The following is a 17095-nucleotide window of genomic DNA, read 5'->3' as shown; positions in this document are numbered from 1 at the left end:
GCTATTTTAACTTTTTTATATCACTTGGTGGTTCAAACCATAGAAATAAACTTTATTCTATGAGACGAGAAGATGATGAAGAGAGATGTTTTGTATATAAAATCTTAATCTGGAAAATAATAGGCTATTCATGACATTCAGCAGATGATATCATCCAGGACCAGGATCTGCAGTAAATCGATATTATAAATCTATAAATAAATTATTTGAATGCGTAGAATGTGCGACTCAGTATATATGAGAGAAAAAAAAAGAAAAGAAAGATGTAGGCTACAGTAGCTACTCTAATCCTGACACCCATCTCCAAAACATTAATTTCAAGATGATGACAAGGACTAAAACTACAGGACTTATTATTATTAAAGTAAGATTACGTAGTCAAATTGAATCAAAATTGACAATTAAAATATTCGAAGGTAAATTTGTGTAGATTTATTGTTAGATGAAAAAATCTGATGTGTTTTCACCTTCACAGTCACTTTCTTCCAGAGGAAACCCTCCTCAGCCCCGCCCGGCCGGGCCCTCCCGGTGAGTTCAGAATGTTCCCACCAACCGGTGACGTCAGAGTGGGCGGGCTCAACTCTCCGAACGGACCAATGGGAGAGCGAGAAGTGGGCGATTGACACCTCGGTGACGAAAAACTGCGGGTCCAGCTGTCACGGCGCGCCAAAGATCAAAATTTTCTATTCGGAGTGAGGAACAGGCGGGAGGAGGAAGAAGAGGAGCAGCACCGGTTGAAAAACACTTCATCAATGCGCTTTAAAACGCTGAAATAGCTTTTTAGCCACGCAGACGTTTTGTCGCCGTGGTCTGTTTGTGGCTGCTTTAACTCGACAAAGCGTCGTGTTTGTTGGTTTCTTCTTTATAAAAAACAAGATAAGAGACAACAAATCGGCGGACAAAGATGAGCCTGCTCGTTTCTCAACAACAGGTGAGGGGGAAACGCTTCCAGAAAACATCGTGAGATTATCATACATGACACATATCCTGGTATTATCGATAACTATTAGTATAATCGAGGAAATCTTGCACATTGCGGATAATTGTTAGCGTTAGCCACTTAGCTGGCTCGCTAGATGTAACGTTAGCCAGCTGGGACGGTGGTCATCGACTTGGCCTGGTCGTTTAAATACACATTAGAAGCACATTTTACTTGGTTATCCCGCTATTTAAACATTGTTTAAGTAGTTTGGGGCTTTGTGAACTTTTGTCAGATATGAATTACTTGTTGCTGCTATGTATACTTTAAGGAAACGTAGCTGCATGTGGCTAACAGAGAGCGGTGAAAGGAAGCCATGTCGCCAGCTAACTTATTGTTTGGTTTATAGCAAGGCGCCACTAATGTAAATTAAAATCACCTGGCTGTTTTAAGTCCACACAGTCGACCTCCCTCCATGTTTGATGTTAACTTTACACAGCAGCAGCGTTTTTTCTGGTTTGTTATTTAACATTAACATAAACAAACACATGCTACTCTCTGGTATCCTTATGGTTTGGCTGTGGATGGTTGTAAAGTTACTCTGCTGCTTTGACCATTAAATCAATACTTGATGACCTGTGGCTTTGATGAAAGTACAATCTCACCATTTATTGTATCACAGGACTTGTATCTGTGAGTGTTTGTCGTTTTGATGTATCACAATTGATTGTGGAGCCTCACTGATAAGACATCAGATTACAATGCAGTTCCCCCATGTTAATGAAACTGCACTGTATATTTTTTTTCTACTAGGAGCACAGTGGCCCCCAATTTAAAATTTTAGGAGTGCAAGCAGAAAATTTAGGGATGCACACACACTGTAAATTGACTTAGCAAATATTCACATTTAAGGGCTCCAGACATTTTCCCCCTTAAATTTGAGACCGTGCAAGTGAATTTATCATCTACTTGCACATGTGCAACCAGTAACTTTGCAGTGTTTTTCTTTTAACACTGGTGAAATGTACAAGGGACAACTCAAAGAAGCAGGAATCTGTCATTACAAGTGTCAGTGCCCAATGTGTGTGAGGATCATGGGTGAAAAGGAAATGTGAATATTTGCTTTGCAAAGTCAATTTATGGTTTGTGCCCCTAAATTTTCTGCTTGTGCTCCTAAAACTTTTAAGTTAGGGGCCACTGGTGAACAAAGTTAGTCTGGAGCCCTGCATGATCCCAACACACACTGGCCTGCTACCTGTAATGCCAGATTACAGATTATTTGAGCCTAAAATTGTTTCACCGGTTAAAAAGCAAAAAACAAATTTACTACTTGCACATGTGCAAGTAGATGAAAAATTAACTTGCACTGCCTCAAATAATAGGGGCCGTCTGTAGCCCTGAAATGTGGTTGAATCATGTTTTTATTTTATTTTTTTATTGCACCCAGGCTGACGAGCTCCCAGCTGTTGCCCAAACAGCAGCCGCAGCAGCAGAGAGTGATTCAGACAGCGGGGTGGGGTCTCCTGCAGAGGAGGTGGTCCCGGAGACGACCAGCAAAAGAGAGGAGCTTCCAGGTGAAGTAACCAAACAGTAGATGATGATGACCAAGCTGGTTGTGTGAATGAAGGATCAATTTAGGCAAAATGTATGTAAGATAGGAGTGAGTTCATGAAGCTCACAATAAGTGCAACAGTCAAATTATAGTTTGAATGGTCCATTTTTTAATATATTCAATAAAAACGCAAAGAAGACTCAAGAACACGACCGTATGTATTAAAGTATTAGTTGTATTATAATAAATCACAACTTTTTAATATCTTGAATAATCACGCTCATGTGTTTATTAATCAATAGGTAGTACTGGAGAGAGCAAAATCACAATATGTAGGATAGTGTGGATGCATATTCAGGGATATTGCGGATAGTTAGCATTAGAAAAATATTTTCATTGTGCTTTGTGATGTGTCTAAATCATTATTTTTTTTTTGCTTCCAGATTCTGATGATGATGAAGACATCACAGCTCACAGGAAACCTCGCCGTAAGGCCATCAGAGACAGCGACAGTGAAGAGGAGGCAGCGGCTGCAGACAACAGCGTCCACATGGCCGAAGCTCTGGTCTTGTCTGCCTCCAGCGGAGAGGAGATGGAGACGGAGACGGGAGAGGCAGAAGAGAAGAACGAGAGGAAAGAGAAAGGGGCGCAGAAGAGCAAGAGAATAAGCCGAGTGCCAGTTGACAGCGACGACAGTGAGCCTGAGCGGGGGAACGACGGAGAGACGGAGGAGCAACAGGATGAGATGAAGGAGGCGGTGAAATCAAAGGAACGGAAGAAGAAGAGAGAGAAGAGCCAGAGGCATCAGGAGAAAAAGGAGAAGCGCAACAAAGCGATGGAAAAGCTGAAGAGGAAGAAAGAGCGGTTCTCTGAAGTGAATGAAGTACGACGTGCAGCTTTGTCTTTTCTCTTGGTGGAACTTTTTTCTTCTTGTTCATGTGTTCCCACATAATTAAGCCCGACTTTACCTTTTTTTCCTCAGGACACACCTCTGCCTCGGTCTCTGAATGACAGTGGGTTTCCACTGGGAGACACAGATCTGTTTGACACTGGTCTGGATGAGGAGGAAGAGGAGGAGGAAGAGTCTCTGGATGCCATCCGAGCTGCCGTCAAAAACAAGATAAAGAAACACAAGGTAGGAAAAAGATTATTTGCAGCTTGAAATGTTCAATCAAATCTGTCTTTCTTCTTGTCAATTAAAACAGCTGTTGTATGTCTGTGTGTGTGTGTGTGTGTATGTATATATATATATATATATATATTAAAAGGATAGTTCAACATTTTGGCAATTGGCCCGTAATCCCTATAGTCATAGCAGTAGGTTCGTTACCTTTAATTGTCGGTGCAAGCTATTTTTAGAACAGCGGAGCAGAGCTGCGAGTTATTGTCTCATAGTGTGGTGAATGTGCAGGTCACAACTTGTCCACGAGAGCGTTTTGGAGTTGTTGGATTGTGTATTTGATGAGTTTGATGAGGGAAACCAAGAAATCCCATGAGCCTCCGTAGTGTAGCTCTGAGCAGCTCACGGCTCGGCTCGGCCGTTCTAAAAATAGATTGCACCGACAATTAAAGGTAACGAACCTACTGCTATGACTATAGGGATTATGGCAATGGCTAATTGGCCAAAATGTTGAACTATCCCTTTAAAAAAAAGCTTTGCCAGTTGCCGTTTTGCGAGAACTAAAAATTCTTGCAACAGAATCTATTTGAGTTAATGAGATTTTGGTGAAGTGTTGTTTGGAGAGAAGTGGGAGGCCTGGGATTTCACAGATGTTGTCTAGACAAGCCGGTGTGATTGGTGTTTAATATCGCTTCAGGATCCTCTCGTGAATGAATTTCAAGAGGAGGAGGAGGATGACGATGATGAGGAGGCTCCAGGGAAACCCCAGCGTGTGGTATGCAGCGCCAGAAAGCTTCAATTTATTCTCAACACTGCAAAAATTATTACCAACAAATGTTTTCATTTGCAACATGTGTGGTGTTTTCACTCAGGAGAGGAAAGCTGCACGCGCCAGCAAAGAGGCAATGAAGCAGCTCCACAGCGAGTCTCAGAGGCTGGTCAGAGGTCAGTTCACAAGAATCACTCACATTTCTTTTTTACGGCATTGCATTGGAAATGTGAAAAGAGGAGTGTGATGTCTTCCATGTTACTCAGATTGCATCTTTTGACACGTTCTTCTGTCGTTGTAGAGTCCACACTGGGCCTGCCCTACCACATCCCCGAGCCCAAGACCATCGACCAGTTCTTTAGGAAGAGGGCTCGGCCACAGGGTCCCGCCATGGCGCTGCTCAAGTAAAGACAAACACATACACATGCTGAGATCACACAAGCCATACATTTTTTTACCATTGGCTCCAATTTCAACAGACATATCTGACTGGCAACTTAACCTACTAACATCACCAGCATGCAGTTGCAGGACATGTTTTATAAATGTGTTTATTCATTTTTGTCAGTAGACAAACATACATAAGACACAGCAAAACAAAAACAAGCTTGGAATTAACAATGCAAAAACCAAAAACACAAACAGAAAGATCAGTTCCAAGTAAAAGTGACAGTTAAATTATACTTTTTTTCTGTTTTCTTGTTGTTTGTTTTATATATGTATATACCTCACCATCTTAGACAGCAGTATTACATAATATACAATTTACTCAATACTACCTAAAACACATATGTGTCGTTTTATAGTCTGGCAATTAACATCTTGCTAAGGTGCTGCAGTTGAAAATTAACCACTTTGCTAACACTGGCACATTTGTAGCAGTGTTGATTAATGTGCATTCTCCCTGTAAAAAAAAAAATCAGTATAGGGTGAAATACAATGGGAGCTAAATAAAGAAAAATAATACAGTTTTTTATACAGATGTTCTTGTCATTATAGCAGAAATGTTTACATTATTATAATCAAGAAATGGTTTCCATATTAGTTTTGTAGTGCAGGAGACAGGTCAGAAAGTTCAATGGTATATATTCCATTTAAGTTATTAATTTCCCGTGTATCAATTATATTCTTATTCTCTTCAGATCTACAAAGTACTCAGCCATGATGCTGGAGACAAAACCAGCTGCTGCTCCTCCACCTCCTCCTGTAAACCCCTCCACTGAGCCCCAACAGCCGTCCACGGAGCAGGACTCCTCTCCTTCTCTGGACCTCTCGTGCACACAGATCCAGCCCTTATCACATCCCGCCGCCACCTCGTCCCCGCAGAAGGAGGAGAGCCCGAACGAGGCCGAAGAGGCGGCCGCCGCGAGCCTCGACTCCAACCAGGAATCGGGCCCGATGCTCTACCTCTCCGAGAGTCTGCAGGAGTCGGTCCCAGCCGATGATGGAGCAGTGAAATCTGCCTCCGACTCCGAGGAGGAAACCTCTGCTGCTCCGCGAGAGCCGAACCAGACCGCGGTGACAACGGACTCTGAAGCTCTGGATAAAGAGCCTGAATCTGGGGATTTGATGGAGCCTGTGATCCCTCAGTGTGGGAGCACCGATGCAGCCGCAGCCCAGGCTCCAGTTCAGCAAACAGCCAAACCCAAGAAGGACAAACTGGCCAGACTGAAGGAGCTTGGCTTGAACCCCCCGCCTGTTGCCAAGCTGTGTCCTGACGACGGAGCGTTTGTTGAGCTCGAGCCTCCTCAGCTCAACCCCGGTGAGTCACGATTCTTCTAAGATGTCAAGATATGAATAATAAATGTGTCATGAATAAGAATAAACCTCAGTAATCCTCCTTTGCGCTTCTTCAATCAGGTGTGGTGGCCCTGAGGGAACGCTACTTTCGTCATGTCCAGCCCCCTGTGCGACCCCAAGGAGAGCGCACGATGCAGCTCAGCATCATCCGTAAAGACAGCACCTCGTCGGGGCAGGAGGAGCTGCACACGGAGTCGGTCACTGTCACTGTTAAGGAGGGAGCAGATGAGCCGGTGCTCACTAAACCTGGTAAGAAACACATCCACAGGTCAGGGTTTAAACTTAGGGACGTCACGATTACTTGTTTTCAAAATAAATTGCGGTATTAAAGAGGAACTATGCAGGATTATCTTAACTATGCTACATTTTTACCTTAATTAAACAGCTTTGGAGTAATTGTGATGGTTTAATAAATTGCTGAACTTGTTACACGTGCATGTCACTTATTGTGTCTCTTGGTTGAAAAACAACTTTGCAAGATTGCCCCGGTGTCCCCGCTCTCGTCTCTGCGACACAAACGTGCCCCGTAACCCGCAATCTCTTGTTTATGACAGATTAAACTACACAAATATTCACATTGTTACATCATATATGATATATAAAACGTTATCTACCGCTCTATTGATTGATTGCTCGCCGGTTTTGTTATAAACAAAAGCACATGGCCGAGGGGAGTGTTATCAAAACAGTGGAAAAGCGACTTAGGACATAGTTCCTCTTTAAACGCCACAATGAATTAATCATAAAAAGATTCCTTAATACCGTCACTTTCCAATAAAGGTTATACCGGATCCATACAGGCAAATGAGTGAATGAACGAAAAAGTTACACAACAACTATGCGTTACTGCTTGTGTGACTTTGTATTTGTTCCGTGCGCGTTGCAGAACAGAGATGTGCCCGAGTGGTAAAGTTTAGTAGAGGAAGACTTGTATCCTCCAAAAAAATGTATTCAGTCGGCGGTGGCTCGCCAGCCTGTAAAACATGCCGCAAAAAAGTAGCAGCTAAAGGAGGAAATGCGTCCTATATATCACCACCTGCGGGATACCAACCTGGCTTTGTACGGCAAAGTAAAGGTAAATGAACAGGAACTGGGTTAAAATGCATTATAATGATAATCATAACACCGTGATTATTTCTCTGACAATAATCATACCAAGAAATTCTATTATCGTGACATCCCTAGTCATAGTATAAACTACAAAAAAAGGGGGGATGGTCCATGTCAGCCAATGTGGACAGGAGGCTACACGAGCTGTTTTTTCTTGTGACGAACCTCCTCTGGTCTCTCATGTAGGAGAGAAGCTGCTGACTCTGAAGCAGCGACTGCAGCTCGCCATGGCCCAACGGAGACAGGAGGAGCGGGCACGCAAGGCCGAGCTGATTCGCCTCGACAATGAAAACTGCGGAGACGAAGAGGAGGAGGAGGAAGAGCTGACGGATGAGTCAGAGGAGGAAGAAGTAAGAAGATGTGTCTCGTTTCTTGATGTTGTGAAACGATGAAATTGACTTGAATCTCATTTGCGTTCATGTCCGTTTCTGCTCACGTCGAGTCCCGTCTTCTCTCTCTTTCAGGGTGTGGACGACCTACTGGGAGGTGGGGGGGACGACGAGAAGGAGGATGATGATGATGAAGCGGATGAGGAAGAGGAGGAGGAAGGCAGTGTAGTTCGAAGGATCAGGAGCCTTTCTCCTGTGGCTCTGACCGGTCCATCGCCGACCCCTGACCTCGTTAACACAGATGGTACACTCATGCTGTTCCCCGGCAACTCCTGCTCTCGCACTGGGTGAGTGTGTTTGATGTTTGACTCTGTGAGTCACTGTAGAACCTACATCTTTCAAAAATTAATGATTAATCTGCCATAGAATAGATAAAGTGTGTCCAAGCAAATTTCCGTCAGTAGAATTTCATGATATACAGCGGGGAAAATAAGTATTGAACTTGTCAATAGACTTGAATGGTGAGCATGCATAGAGACCCTAGCGGTTAAATGCATTGGCCTACTCATTGTTCTTTTTTTAATTTATATAACTGTACCTGCTAATTGCAAGTCTATCTAAAGCTCTGTCAGTGATCTTTAATTGGCTTTTGGACGACTCTTCTTAGTTTTCTTTTGACTCTGTCAGAAATCTTGTGAGGAGCATCTGGTCGTGGCCAGTTTATGGTAAAATGTTGTTCTTTTAGTGTCGGATAATGGGGCATGTTCGGATAAAACGGTGCATTCAGACACGTAACCGATGCCATCAGTATGTTCTGCAACATAAGTTTCTGAAGGTCTTGAGAAGCTCTTTGCTTTTCCCCATCATGAGATGCCTCTTGTGTGACACCTTGGTGATGAGAAACCTTTTTATAGGTGTCAACTGGACTAAACCAGCCGATATTACTACTTAGTTTGCACTGATAGGGGACAGGATTACTTTCTAAATAGCCTACTGACAGACTCCAGCTGCTTTCTTGGCTTTCCATACCTTTTTGCACCTCCTTTTCTTCATGTGTCCCTGTGTCATTTCACTTTATTACACATAACTTAATTTATGGACATAAATGTTTGGATTTCTTTGTATGTGTGCATTACTTGGGTTGTTGTTGAAAATCTGTTGAAAATTTCATGTCAATAGCTCAATTAGAAATATATTTTCTGAGAAAAATGTTGACGCGTTCAATACTTATTTTCCTCGCTGTATTTAAAATAGAAGAAAACATAATATTATTGAATGGCCCCATCACTAAACTTATGTATTGTGTCATGGGTAGGCTGTACAGTTTTATTTAAGATTTTTATTATTACGATATTAATCGTACTGACTGAAATTAGCTTGGACACACTTTAGTGAGTAGCTTTTGACAGCATATTTAGTTGATATATTCTATAAATGGAGAAACTTCACATGAACTGTTTTTTATTTTAGCGACGGTGTAAGACGGTCTGGTCCCTCTGGACAGGACAGCAGTAATAAGATGGGTGAGTAGAGTGACGGATGCACTCATAATGGAACGTTAACGATGGATAACGAGTTTTTCACACTCCTCATTCCAGATGAAGCTGCTTTATGTGGCAGGTCAATCTTCTCTTCTCACTCTTGTCTCCACTCTTGTCTCCAGAGGAGGACGACTCTCTGTCCCTGGTGAAGGACAACAGCCACAACAGCAGCTTCGAGCTCGCAGGATCCATGATTACATCATACCAGCCTGTCAATCACCAGCGCTCCACGGGAAGAGGCGTCTCCAACTCCTCCATGTTTCGCTCCCCCTCTCCCTGCCTCTTCAGGCCCAGCTTCCTCGGCTCTGCCTCTAAAGTAAGATATCACGTCTTTCAGTTTGTTTAACACAATGTATTATAGAGTTGCATAATTTTAGTGTCATAATTTGTGTATTTGCTAATTTTAAAAAAACAAACCACATACGTTGACATATATTGATGCATTACACTTACTCACAATCCCTTGAATTAAGCACAAATGAGCAAGAGCCTGTACAAGCAAGATAAGAAGCTTATAGGAAAACAAAATGAAAGCAAGATAAACTGGAAACATTAATTAAAATGGGTAAAAGGTAGCTATAAAACATAGAAAATGAAAAAATGGCAGAGACGGTGTTTGTACAATATTGTTTGCTTCAGCATTGTTTGTTAATTTTTCTATTTTTCTTCCTCATCAGAGCTCAGGTAAACTCTCCGAGCCGTCTCTCTGCCTCCCTGTGGAGGACTCCCAGGACCTCTACGCTCCTCCGTCCCCAGGTGCCGACTCGGGGCCCCTGGGTGGAGCAGCATCTGGCCCCGGCCTGGGAGGAGACTCCCAAGGTCGCTTCTCCTTGGAGGACGACGCTCACTCCCAATTACTGGATGCGGATGGCTTCCTCAACGTGGGGCCTCGGCCCGGTGCGCCCCGCTCCCACAAGAGACAGCTGATCCTGGACAGTCTGGACGAAAACGCAATGGATGCCAACATGGGGGAGCTGTTGGGGATGTGCTCGGGTGTTTTCGGGACGGCGGAGAGCAGCTCCGGTCGGGGCGGCGGCAGCGTTGGCGGCCTCGGATCGACACAGGAGGACGAGCTGCTGGGGTTGTGCTCTGGAGCGTTTCCACCGACGCAGGCAGGAGAGGAGCGGACGGACACAGACAAGAGAAAAGAGGGAGGACAGGATGAAGAGTCTGACAACACCATGGACCAGCTGCTGGGGCTGTGCTCAGGGAAATTTCCTAGTCAAGGTATCTGTGCTTTCTTTTACCAACTGGAGCCTAAATTCATTTTTCAGACTGGCTGTTAAAACTGGAAACGTCATCAACATGATGGGATTTCTGTTTTTTTCTTTTTTTTGAATATTTTATTGTTGATATTTTTCAAGAACAAAGTTACTGTAACAAATTGACACAACATAATCATAATAATAATCATCATAATCAGGGGAAAATTCAATGTCCACAAGGTGGCAAAGTAAAAATAAAATGAACTCAGAGTGACAGGACAATAGAAAGCGATAACATTAATAAAAAAATAAAAAATTAATAATAATAATTACGGCAGTAAATGAATAAAGTACAATATACAGTAATCGAAGATACTGAGAGAGACATGGGGTAGCATCACTAATCATAGTTCATACCAAGTCAAGCTCCAATACAGAGAGATTAGTCTACCTGGTGTGCTGGCAGATTTTCCATATAAATTAAAAATTGTTGCCATATTTTGTAAAAGGTCTCACTTCTTTTCTGCATCCAGTAAGTTATTTTCTCTAGGGGCACACAGCTATTGATTTCACCAAGCCACATTTTAATTGTGGGGGGGGGGGGGCATGTTGGGATTTCTTTTGTTGTTTTGTTTTGTTAAAGTCATGATTTGACATACCAAAACTATCTATGTCAAGAATTTCCTTCTAGTTTCTCAATATTAAGTTTTGTCGTCTTTGTCGTCATTTTTAGGTTCTGCTCACAAGACTTCATCAGCACTAGACAGGTAGAGTACAAACTGCTGATATCTATAAATCACCAATCAATGAGGAGTTGGTTGTTCTGTGGATATGTAACATTTATCCATCTGTAAAACGGTTCTTTCTCTTTTATTACTTGTTCCTTTATTTCTTTTTAACCCAGGTATGAAGTAATAATTAATACATTAATTAATGAAATTTTTCTCCATAAAGTAAAAAGAAGACAGAAGAGGAAGAGGAGGAGGAGGAGGAGGAGGAGGAGGAAGCGGACTGTGAGTTTCGCCTCCTGTCAGATGTAGAAAGTGAGAAGGTAAAGTCTGAAAACAAAAAAACAAACACTAACGTCTTTTTTTTATCACCTGGTTTTATGTAACTAACAAGAATCATGTCTTTTTACAGGAGGATGATGAAGATGGTGGAGATGAAAACGAGGAGCAGGAAGATGGAGAGGAGGAGGAGGAGGAAGCTGATGCTGATGCTGGTGAGGACGGGTACGATGATGTTGAAGACGAGGAGATGCAGGGCGTGTTTGCACCACGCCAGGTCAAGAAAAAGAAGAAAATGTGAGTAAAAAAAAAATCAAATCAAACACCGTTCACATCTCATGCTGCAGCACGAGGGGGGTTGAGTCACGTCTTGCGTCTTGTCCACAGGCGTCTGACCGACTTCCTGGAGTCAGAGGCCGAGCTGTCGGGCAGTGACCTGGGCAGCGACGACGAGGACGGCGACAGAGGGAGTGAGTACGAGGAGGAGGAGCTTCTTGAAGAGCTTCCATCGGACGAGGAGCTGCAGGACCAGGTCAACAAGATCCACATGTGAGTAACGGCTGCTTTTACACCTCGAACGTCGGCTAATTTCAGTGTAGTTCAGTGTCTTATTAATGCCAGAACAAAGAGAGAGACACTGTGGATGAGCTTGTTCCAGTTTTCCTCCACCGTTGCTCTAAACTGAAGAGGAAGCCCTCGAGGAAAAAACCAGCACAGCCTGTGTCCGTAAATTGTTTTTAAACCAACAGATTACGCAGATTGTATTTTGAAGGACCTTGTGTTCTCTCTTTTGTTTTGTGTACCTTTTTTGTTTTGAAATTTGACTTTGTATGCACTGTATATCCTCCCTTTTCTGTGATGTTGTGGAGAAATGTCTGGGTTTTGTTGTCGTTATTGTTGTTTTGTTTTGTTTTGTTGTTGTTATTGTTGCTGTGTGGTGTCTGCGTTTTTGTCTATATGTACTTATGAAAAATTTAATTTAAAAAAAAACAAAAAAAACCAACAGATTAAAGTTTTTTTTTTTTTTTTTTTTTAATGCATCTGTTGCCCTTACAGGAAGCAGATAATGGATGATGACAAGCGTCGTCTGAGGCTCTACCAGGAGCGCTACCTGGCTGATGGCGACCTGCACTCTGACGGGCCCGGACGAGCACGGCGCTTCCGCTGGAAAAACATCGGTGAGTTGACAGGACAGTGGGAATAAATACCTTTTAAATACTATTAATGTAGTGCATTTTGATTTATGACAGAAGGTGTTAAAGGGAGACATATTTCTGTTAGGGTAGGAACAACTTAACTCCTTAGCTAGTTCATGTTTTCTTTCTTTTGTATATTTTTCTGCACATCATTTGATTTTAAAATCAGTACAAATCAAATTATCTCTGCAAGGACTTAACAGCTTCCCACACAGACCAACAGATACACACAAGAGATGGAAAAACAAAGAAAATCATTGTTAGCCACAAAAGACTAAGTCTCATCGTAAAAAAAAAGTGGATTTGTTTCAAGAAAAACAAAATATTTGAGTTCCTCAGAAGCTCAGATTAGATTCCACAGATGCCTTTTGATGTTGTCATTTAAAAGTTTCCTCTTAAAAATGTTTCCTCCAGATGATGGTTTCAACATGGAGAGGATGGGAGCAGAGGAGGAGGAGGAGGAGGAAGACGCAGATGTTGACCACAGTGAGATCCAGAGGAGGAAAGAGAGAATGGAGAGAGAGCAGTGGCTCAGACAACAGGTAGGCTGCACCTTCTGTTCATTTATCACTGAGTATGTGTGTGCGTTCAAGGCGTTGTTGTTTTTGTTCTTGTTGTTGTTATTGTCTCGTCTTCATTCCTTTCTCTCTCTCTCTCTGTGTCTCCTCTCACAGTCTGAACAGAAAGCCAAGAAAGGAGAAGATCTGGATGCCGACGATGAGCAGCTTGGAGAGGAAGACAGTCAGTTCATGAAGCTGGCCAAGAAGCTGACTGCCAAGACTCTGCAGAGAAAAGGTCGGTTTGATATCGGCCCTCACAAGAAGAATCCCATGGCCCCTTAAAAAAGAAAACACCCAATGTTTTTGTTTGTTTTGTTTAGCTAGAGTTAAATCCCTCTACAGCTGACAGCAAAAACACTATCATTTTTAAAAAAACACTCAGAAAACTCCAGAGGGGGGGTCACTAAAGGATTTCAGGGAGCAAGGTTTGTAACGGCCACTGAGACTTTACAAGTTGTCAAAAAATGTAAAAATTAACTCAACTGAAAGCCAAGTTTTGGATCCAGTTATTGGTAAATGGTCCTTTTCGTCTTTTTATTTGAACAAGTTATATCAAGAGAACACTTGGTTTTACTAAAGCCAGTGAATGTGGCATCATGGGCAACAGTTTCTAGACCTTTACCGAGAGAAATTGTCTAATCTCAGAGCCACACACACACACGGGTTGACCAAAACATTGGCATGTTTAAACAAAACCAGACACATAAGGGAAACTGCTGCCAGTACTAAATGTCATGTTCCTTCAGAGTGTGTTACTGGACAGTTGTGGCATTTCTGTCTTCCCAGGAAAGGAAACAAATTAATGAAATAAATTAACAGATTGCTTTCCCCAGAAAACTAAACTAATCTAAACCACACACAAATGGGGGAAACTGCTGCCAAGACCGTCACTGCTGAATAATTTAACTTCACAGTTTGTGACTGGATATCTATGGCATTCTTGTGCCATAGAAGAAAAAAAAAGTTGGGCACTGATATTCAGAGGGCTTTAAATACTGATGTCGTCATATCTTTAGATACAAATGACAAATTATTCATTAACTGTTTAGTCGCGATTAATAATCATACAGCACCTTTCAAAGCAAAGAAAACAAAGAGCTGTACATGGATGAATAAAGACACTCAGATTATTTACTAACCTCCACCATTTTCAAACCAGAGCCCGCAGCGGCATCGCAGCCAGAACAGAAGACGACATCAGCTCTCAATCCCTTCCAGAGACCAGCACAGCCTTCACAGGTGAGTCACTGAAATGTTGTATTACTCTAAAGTCTGGTTGCTAAAAGCTTTTAATGTGAAAGGAAACTCTTGTGTAACTTTTTATGCCTGCATGTCAGTGAAAGCTCGGAGTGCATATTGTTTTTAGGCCCTTTCACACCGGAGACGCCAATATTTTTTTTCGAACCCTGGTTTTCATCACGAGTCCTTTCACACCGACCGCAAATGTTATGCGGCGAAAATGCAAAATAATATTTTTCTGGAGTGAGGTTAGCTATTGATCAGACAGTGAGCTGCTGAGTTGCTATAGTAAAGTTGGTAAAAAGACGACAGTGTTGAACACGTAAGGGATAATTAAAGAGTAGTTGTGTTAAATGGATTTAAGACACGACGTGGAGGCGAAGAACCACCCGATGCAAAGCTAAACTTTGGAATTCAATTGTTGCATCTGTCACATATTTGTGTCGCCGCTGGTGTGAACAGTTTTGATGCTAAATATTCGCGTTTCGTGTCGTTTATTGTGTGAAAAGGCCTTTAGGTTGTCCATCCCAAATTCATGGACATGATAAATCTCAACCTTGAAGGAACTTTTGGCACAAACATTTACTTTAACAAAGGTTAAGATCACAGTGAGCTCACAAAATGCAAACAGAAGATACAAAATGGTTAATAATTTATATAACTATGCGTGTAACATGGCACTAGTCTGTGTGGCGGAGGCAGACACCCACATGGGGACAATTCTAGTTTTGTTTTTCTAATGGGTAGCATGTGACTTTGTAAAGATAGTATTACCGTACTTCATCACTTGCTGCCTAAGGCTGTTTCTCTGGCTTTTATTCTGGTAAACTATCTCACAGTTCTCAGGCAAATGTGAAAGAGTGTTTGTTTTGTTTTTTTTCCGTTAGGTCACTGCAGCTACTATTTGATTACTTTCATCATTTGGAATTTGTGCGAAGGGTTTATCACAGTGACGAGCCTGATTTTCTAAGAGGTTCGTTTGCAGCTAAAAGGGACAGAAAACTGTTGCTGCTGGAGGACTATAACATTGATTTTCTGTCCTGTACTTATTGTTCCCAGATAAATAAAGTCACTGAAAAAAGAGTTAAAATGCTTCAAAGTTCACCACTAAATGTCTTGATTTGAACAAGGTCAGTGTTAAATTGATGTTCAATTGATTTCTTCCAGGTGAGGAGGGGTTCACTACTGAGTCAGCCTCACTCCGTCCTCCAGAAGCTGGCATCGATCTCGGAGGGAAATCCTCTGGCGCCGAGGAACAGCCGAGGATTCCTGTTTCAAACGCTGTCTCCTGAGAAGGACAGCACGACCTCAAATGGTCCTCAGAACCAGGTGAGAGGGAAATAAATGTTGATAAATGACTCAAAGTAACTAGAAAAGACTGGAAAATCGATGTTCTCACATGGATAAATGACCGTGTGTGATTCATCAGAGAAAACACTAAACAGAAAACGGTAACCAACAATAGAAGTGGACTGTTGTTGATGGTGTTTATGCTTCAACACCTCATCAAGGACTTAGTTTGCAAAGTCAACTTAGCCTTTTTGTTGTGAATCTGTCACTTAAGGTCAAAGGAGGAATCTATTTTGATAATCAAACAACTATTTAGTCATTTTCATTAACTTTTAAATGAGATAATCAGTATTTAATTTGGCTTTAATATCAATACTTTTGTCTCAGTGAGGAAATGAATAAATTCCTTCTCCCGACTCCATCTGTTTGCGTTGATATCACTGAGCTAAAATAAGTACAAAAACAAAATACTTTCCAAAGATCTTGGAGAAACTTCAGTGTGATAGTCATGTGAATGTTAAGGGTGAATTTATTGTTTTCTGAAGTACTCCGAATGTGACACTAGGTGGCGCCAAAGCCCAGCGTTTTCCTACTATATTGTGTAGAGATGGCAGAGAAGTGTGTTGCTGCTAGACAGTTCAACATCCTTCACTGTAAGAGTTGAAAATAAAAGCTAGAGTTGAAATTAAAAAATGTAATTAATGTTTTTTAAGTGACTCGGCTGTTCATTTAACCAACTAACCATTCAGTTCTTTTACAATGATAATCTTTCAGTTTCAGTTTGCACGAAGGATTTTTCAGATGTGTTTGTCAGATTGTTTTGTGTAAAAGGCTTTTGATTAAAAACACGTCTGATCTTTAGATGATGAAGAAGAGGAGACAAGTCGAGGCTGTGAACCCGGCAGCGAAGAGGCTCTGTGGGCAGAACAAAGCTGCTGGACAGACGAAAGGCCCCCAGAGGAGCATCTTCAGCTTCTTGGGCAACTGAGGATGCAAATACACTAAGTCACTGATAATCAACCACCAGGCCGATGAGTGAGGACACATCCAGTTAAAGTGAGACTTGGAAAAATAAAGTAGGTGGCAAGGTTTTGGGGCTGACGGCAGGCCAAGGTTGCTGGCAAACGTGTGTCTCTTTAGGTACACACATATACTTGGTCATGTGTGTGTTTACATGTTTACATTGCCTTAAAATGGCAAACTGAAGAACACCAGAGAAGCAGCTTTTGATGCTTCACTTGGTGAACTTTGTCTCACACACACTTAAATCAATTTGTTTGTCCATTTCAAATGTTTTATTGTGTAAATAGGATTGATTTTTTTTTTTGTGGTTTTTAATGATTAGGGATACATTTTTTTTGTATGATGATTTTTAAATGTATTTGTTTTACAGTGTAAATAAAAGTGTATTTTAAGACATTGCTGTTGCTGCTTCTGTCTGACCCGTTCAGGCTAAAT

The 17095-nt window shown here is 41.9% G+C and overlaps 1 protein-coding gene across 1 annotated transcript; it reads left to right on the top strand.

Moving 5' to 3' along the window:
• Window positions 1–675: 675 nt before the first annotated feature.
• clspn (claspin) lies at window positions 676–17054 on the top strand. The gene is made up of 24 exons (XM_085791194.1): window positions 676–931; window positions 2367–2493; window positions 2915–3354; window positions 3454–3606; window positions 4289–4366; window positions 4464–4536; window positions 4662–4764; window positions 5503–6122; window positions 6221–6409; window positions 7457–7620; window positions 7735–7946; window positions 9070–9122; window positions 9263–9456; window positions 9818–10367; window positions 11079–11112; window positions 11300–11396; window positions 11489–11649; window positions 11740–11901; window positions 12409–12530; window positions 12963–13090; window positions 13223–13343; window positions 14268–14347; window positions 15515–15676; window positions 16500–17054. Exons 1-24 carry the CDS (start codon window positions 905–907, stop codon window positions 16623–16625), a joined length of 4176 nt encoding a protein of 1391 aa, XP_085647320.1. The 5' UTR covers window positions 676–904; the 3' UTR covers window positions 16626–17054.
• Window positions 17055–17095: the final 41 nt, after the last annotated feature.

Source organism: Trachurus japonicus, chromosome 11 (assembly GCF_045865225.1).
Source record: "Trachurus japonicus isolate A0001 chromosome 11, Traja_1.0".
NCBI classification, from domain to species: domain Eukaryota; kingdom Metazoa; phylum Chordata; class Actinopteri; order Carangiformes; family Carangidae; genus Trachurus; species Trachurus japonicus.
This window is presented reverse-complemented; position numbering and strand designations above follow the sequence as displayed.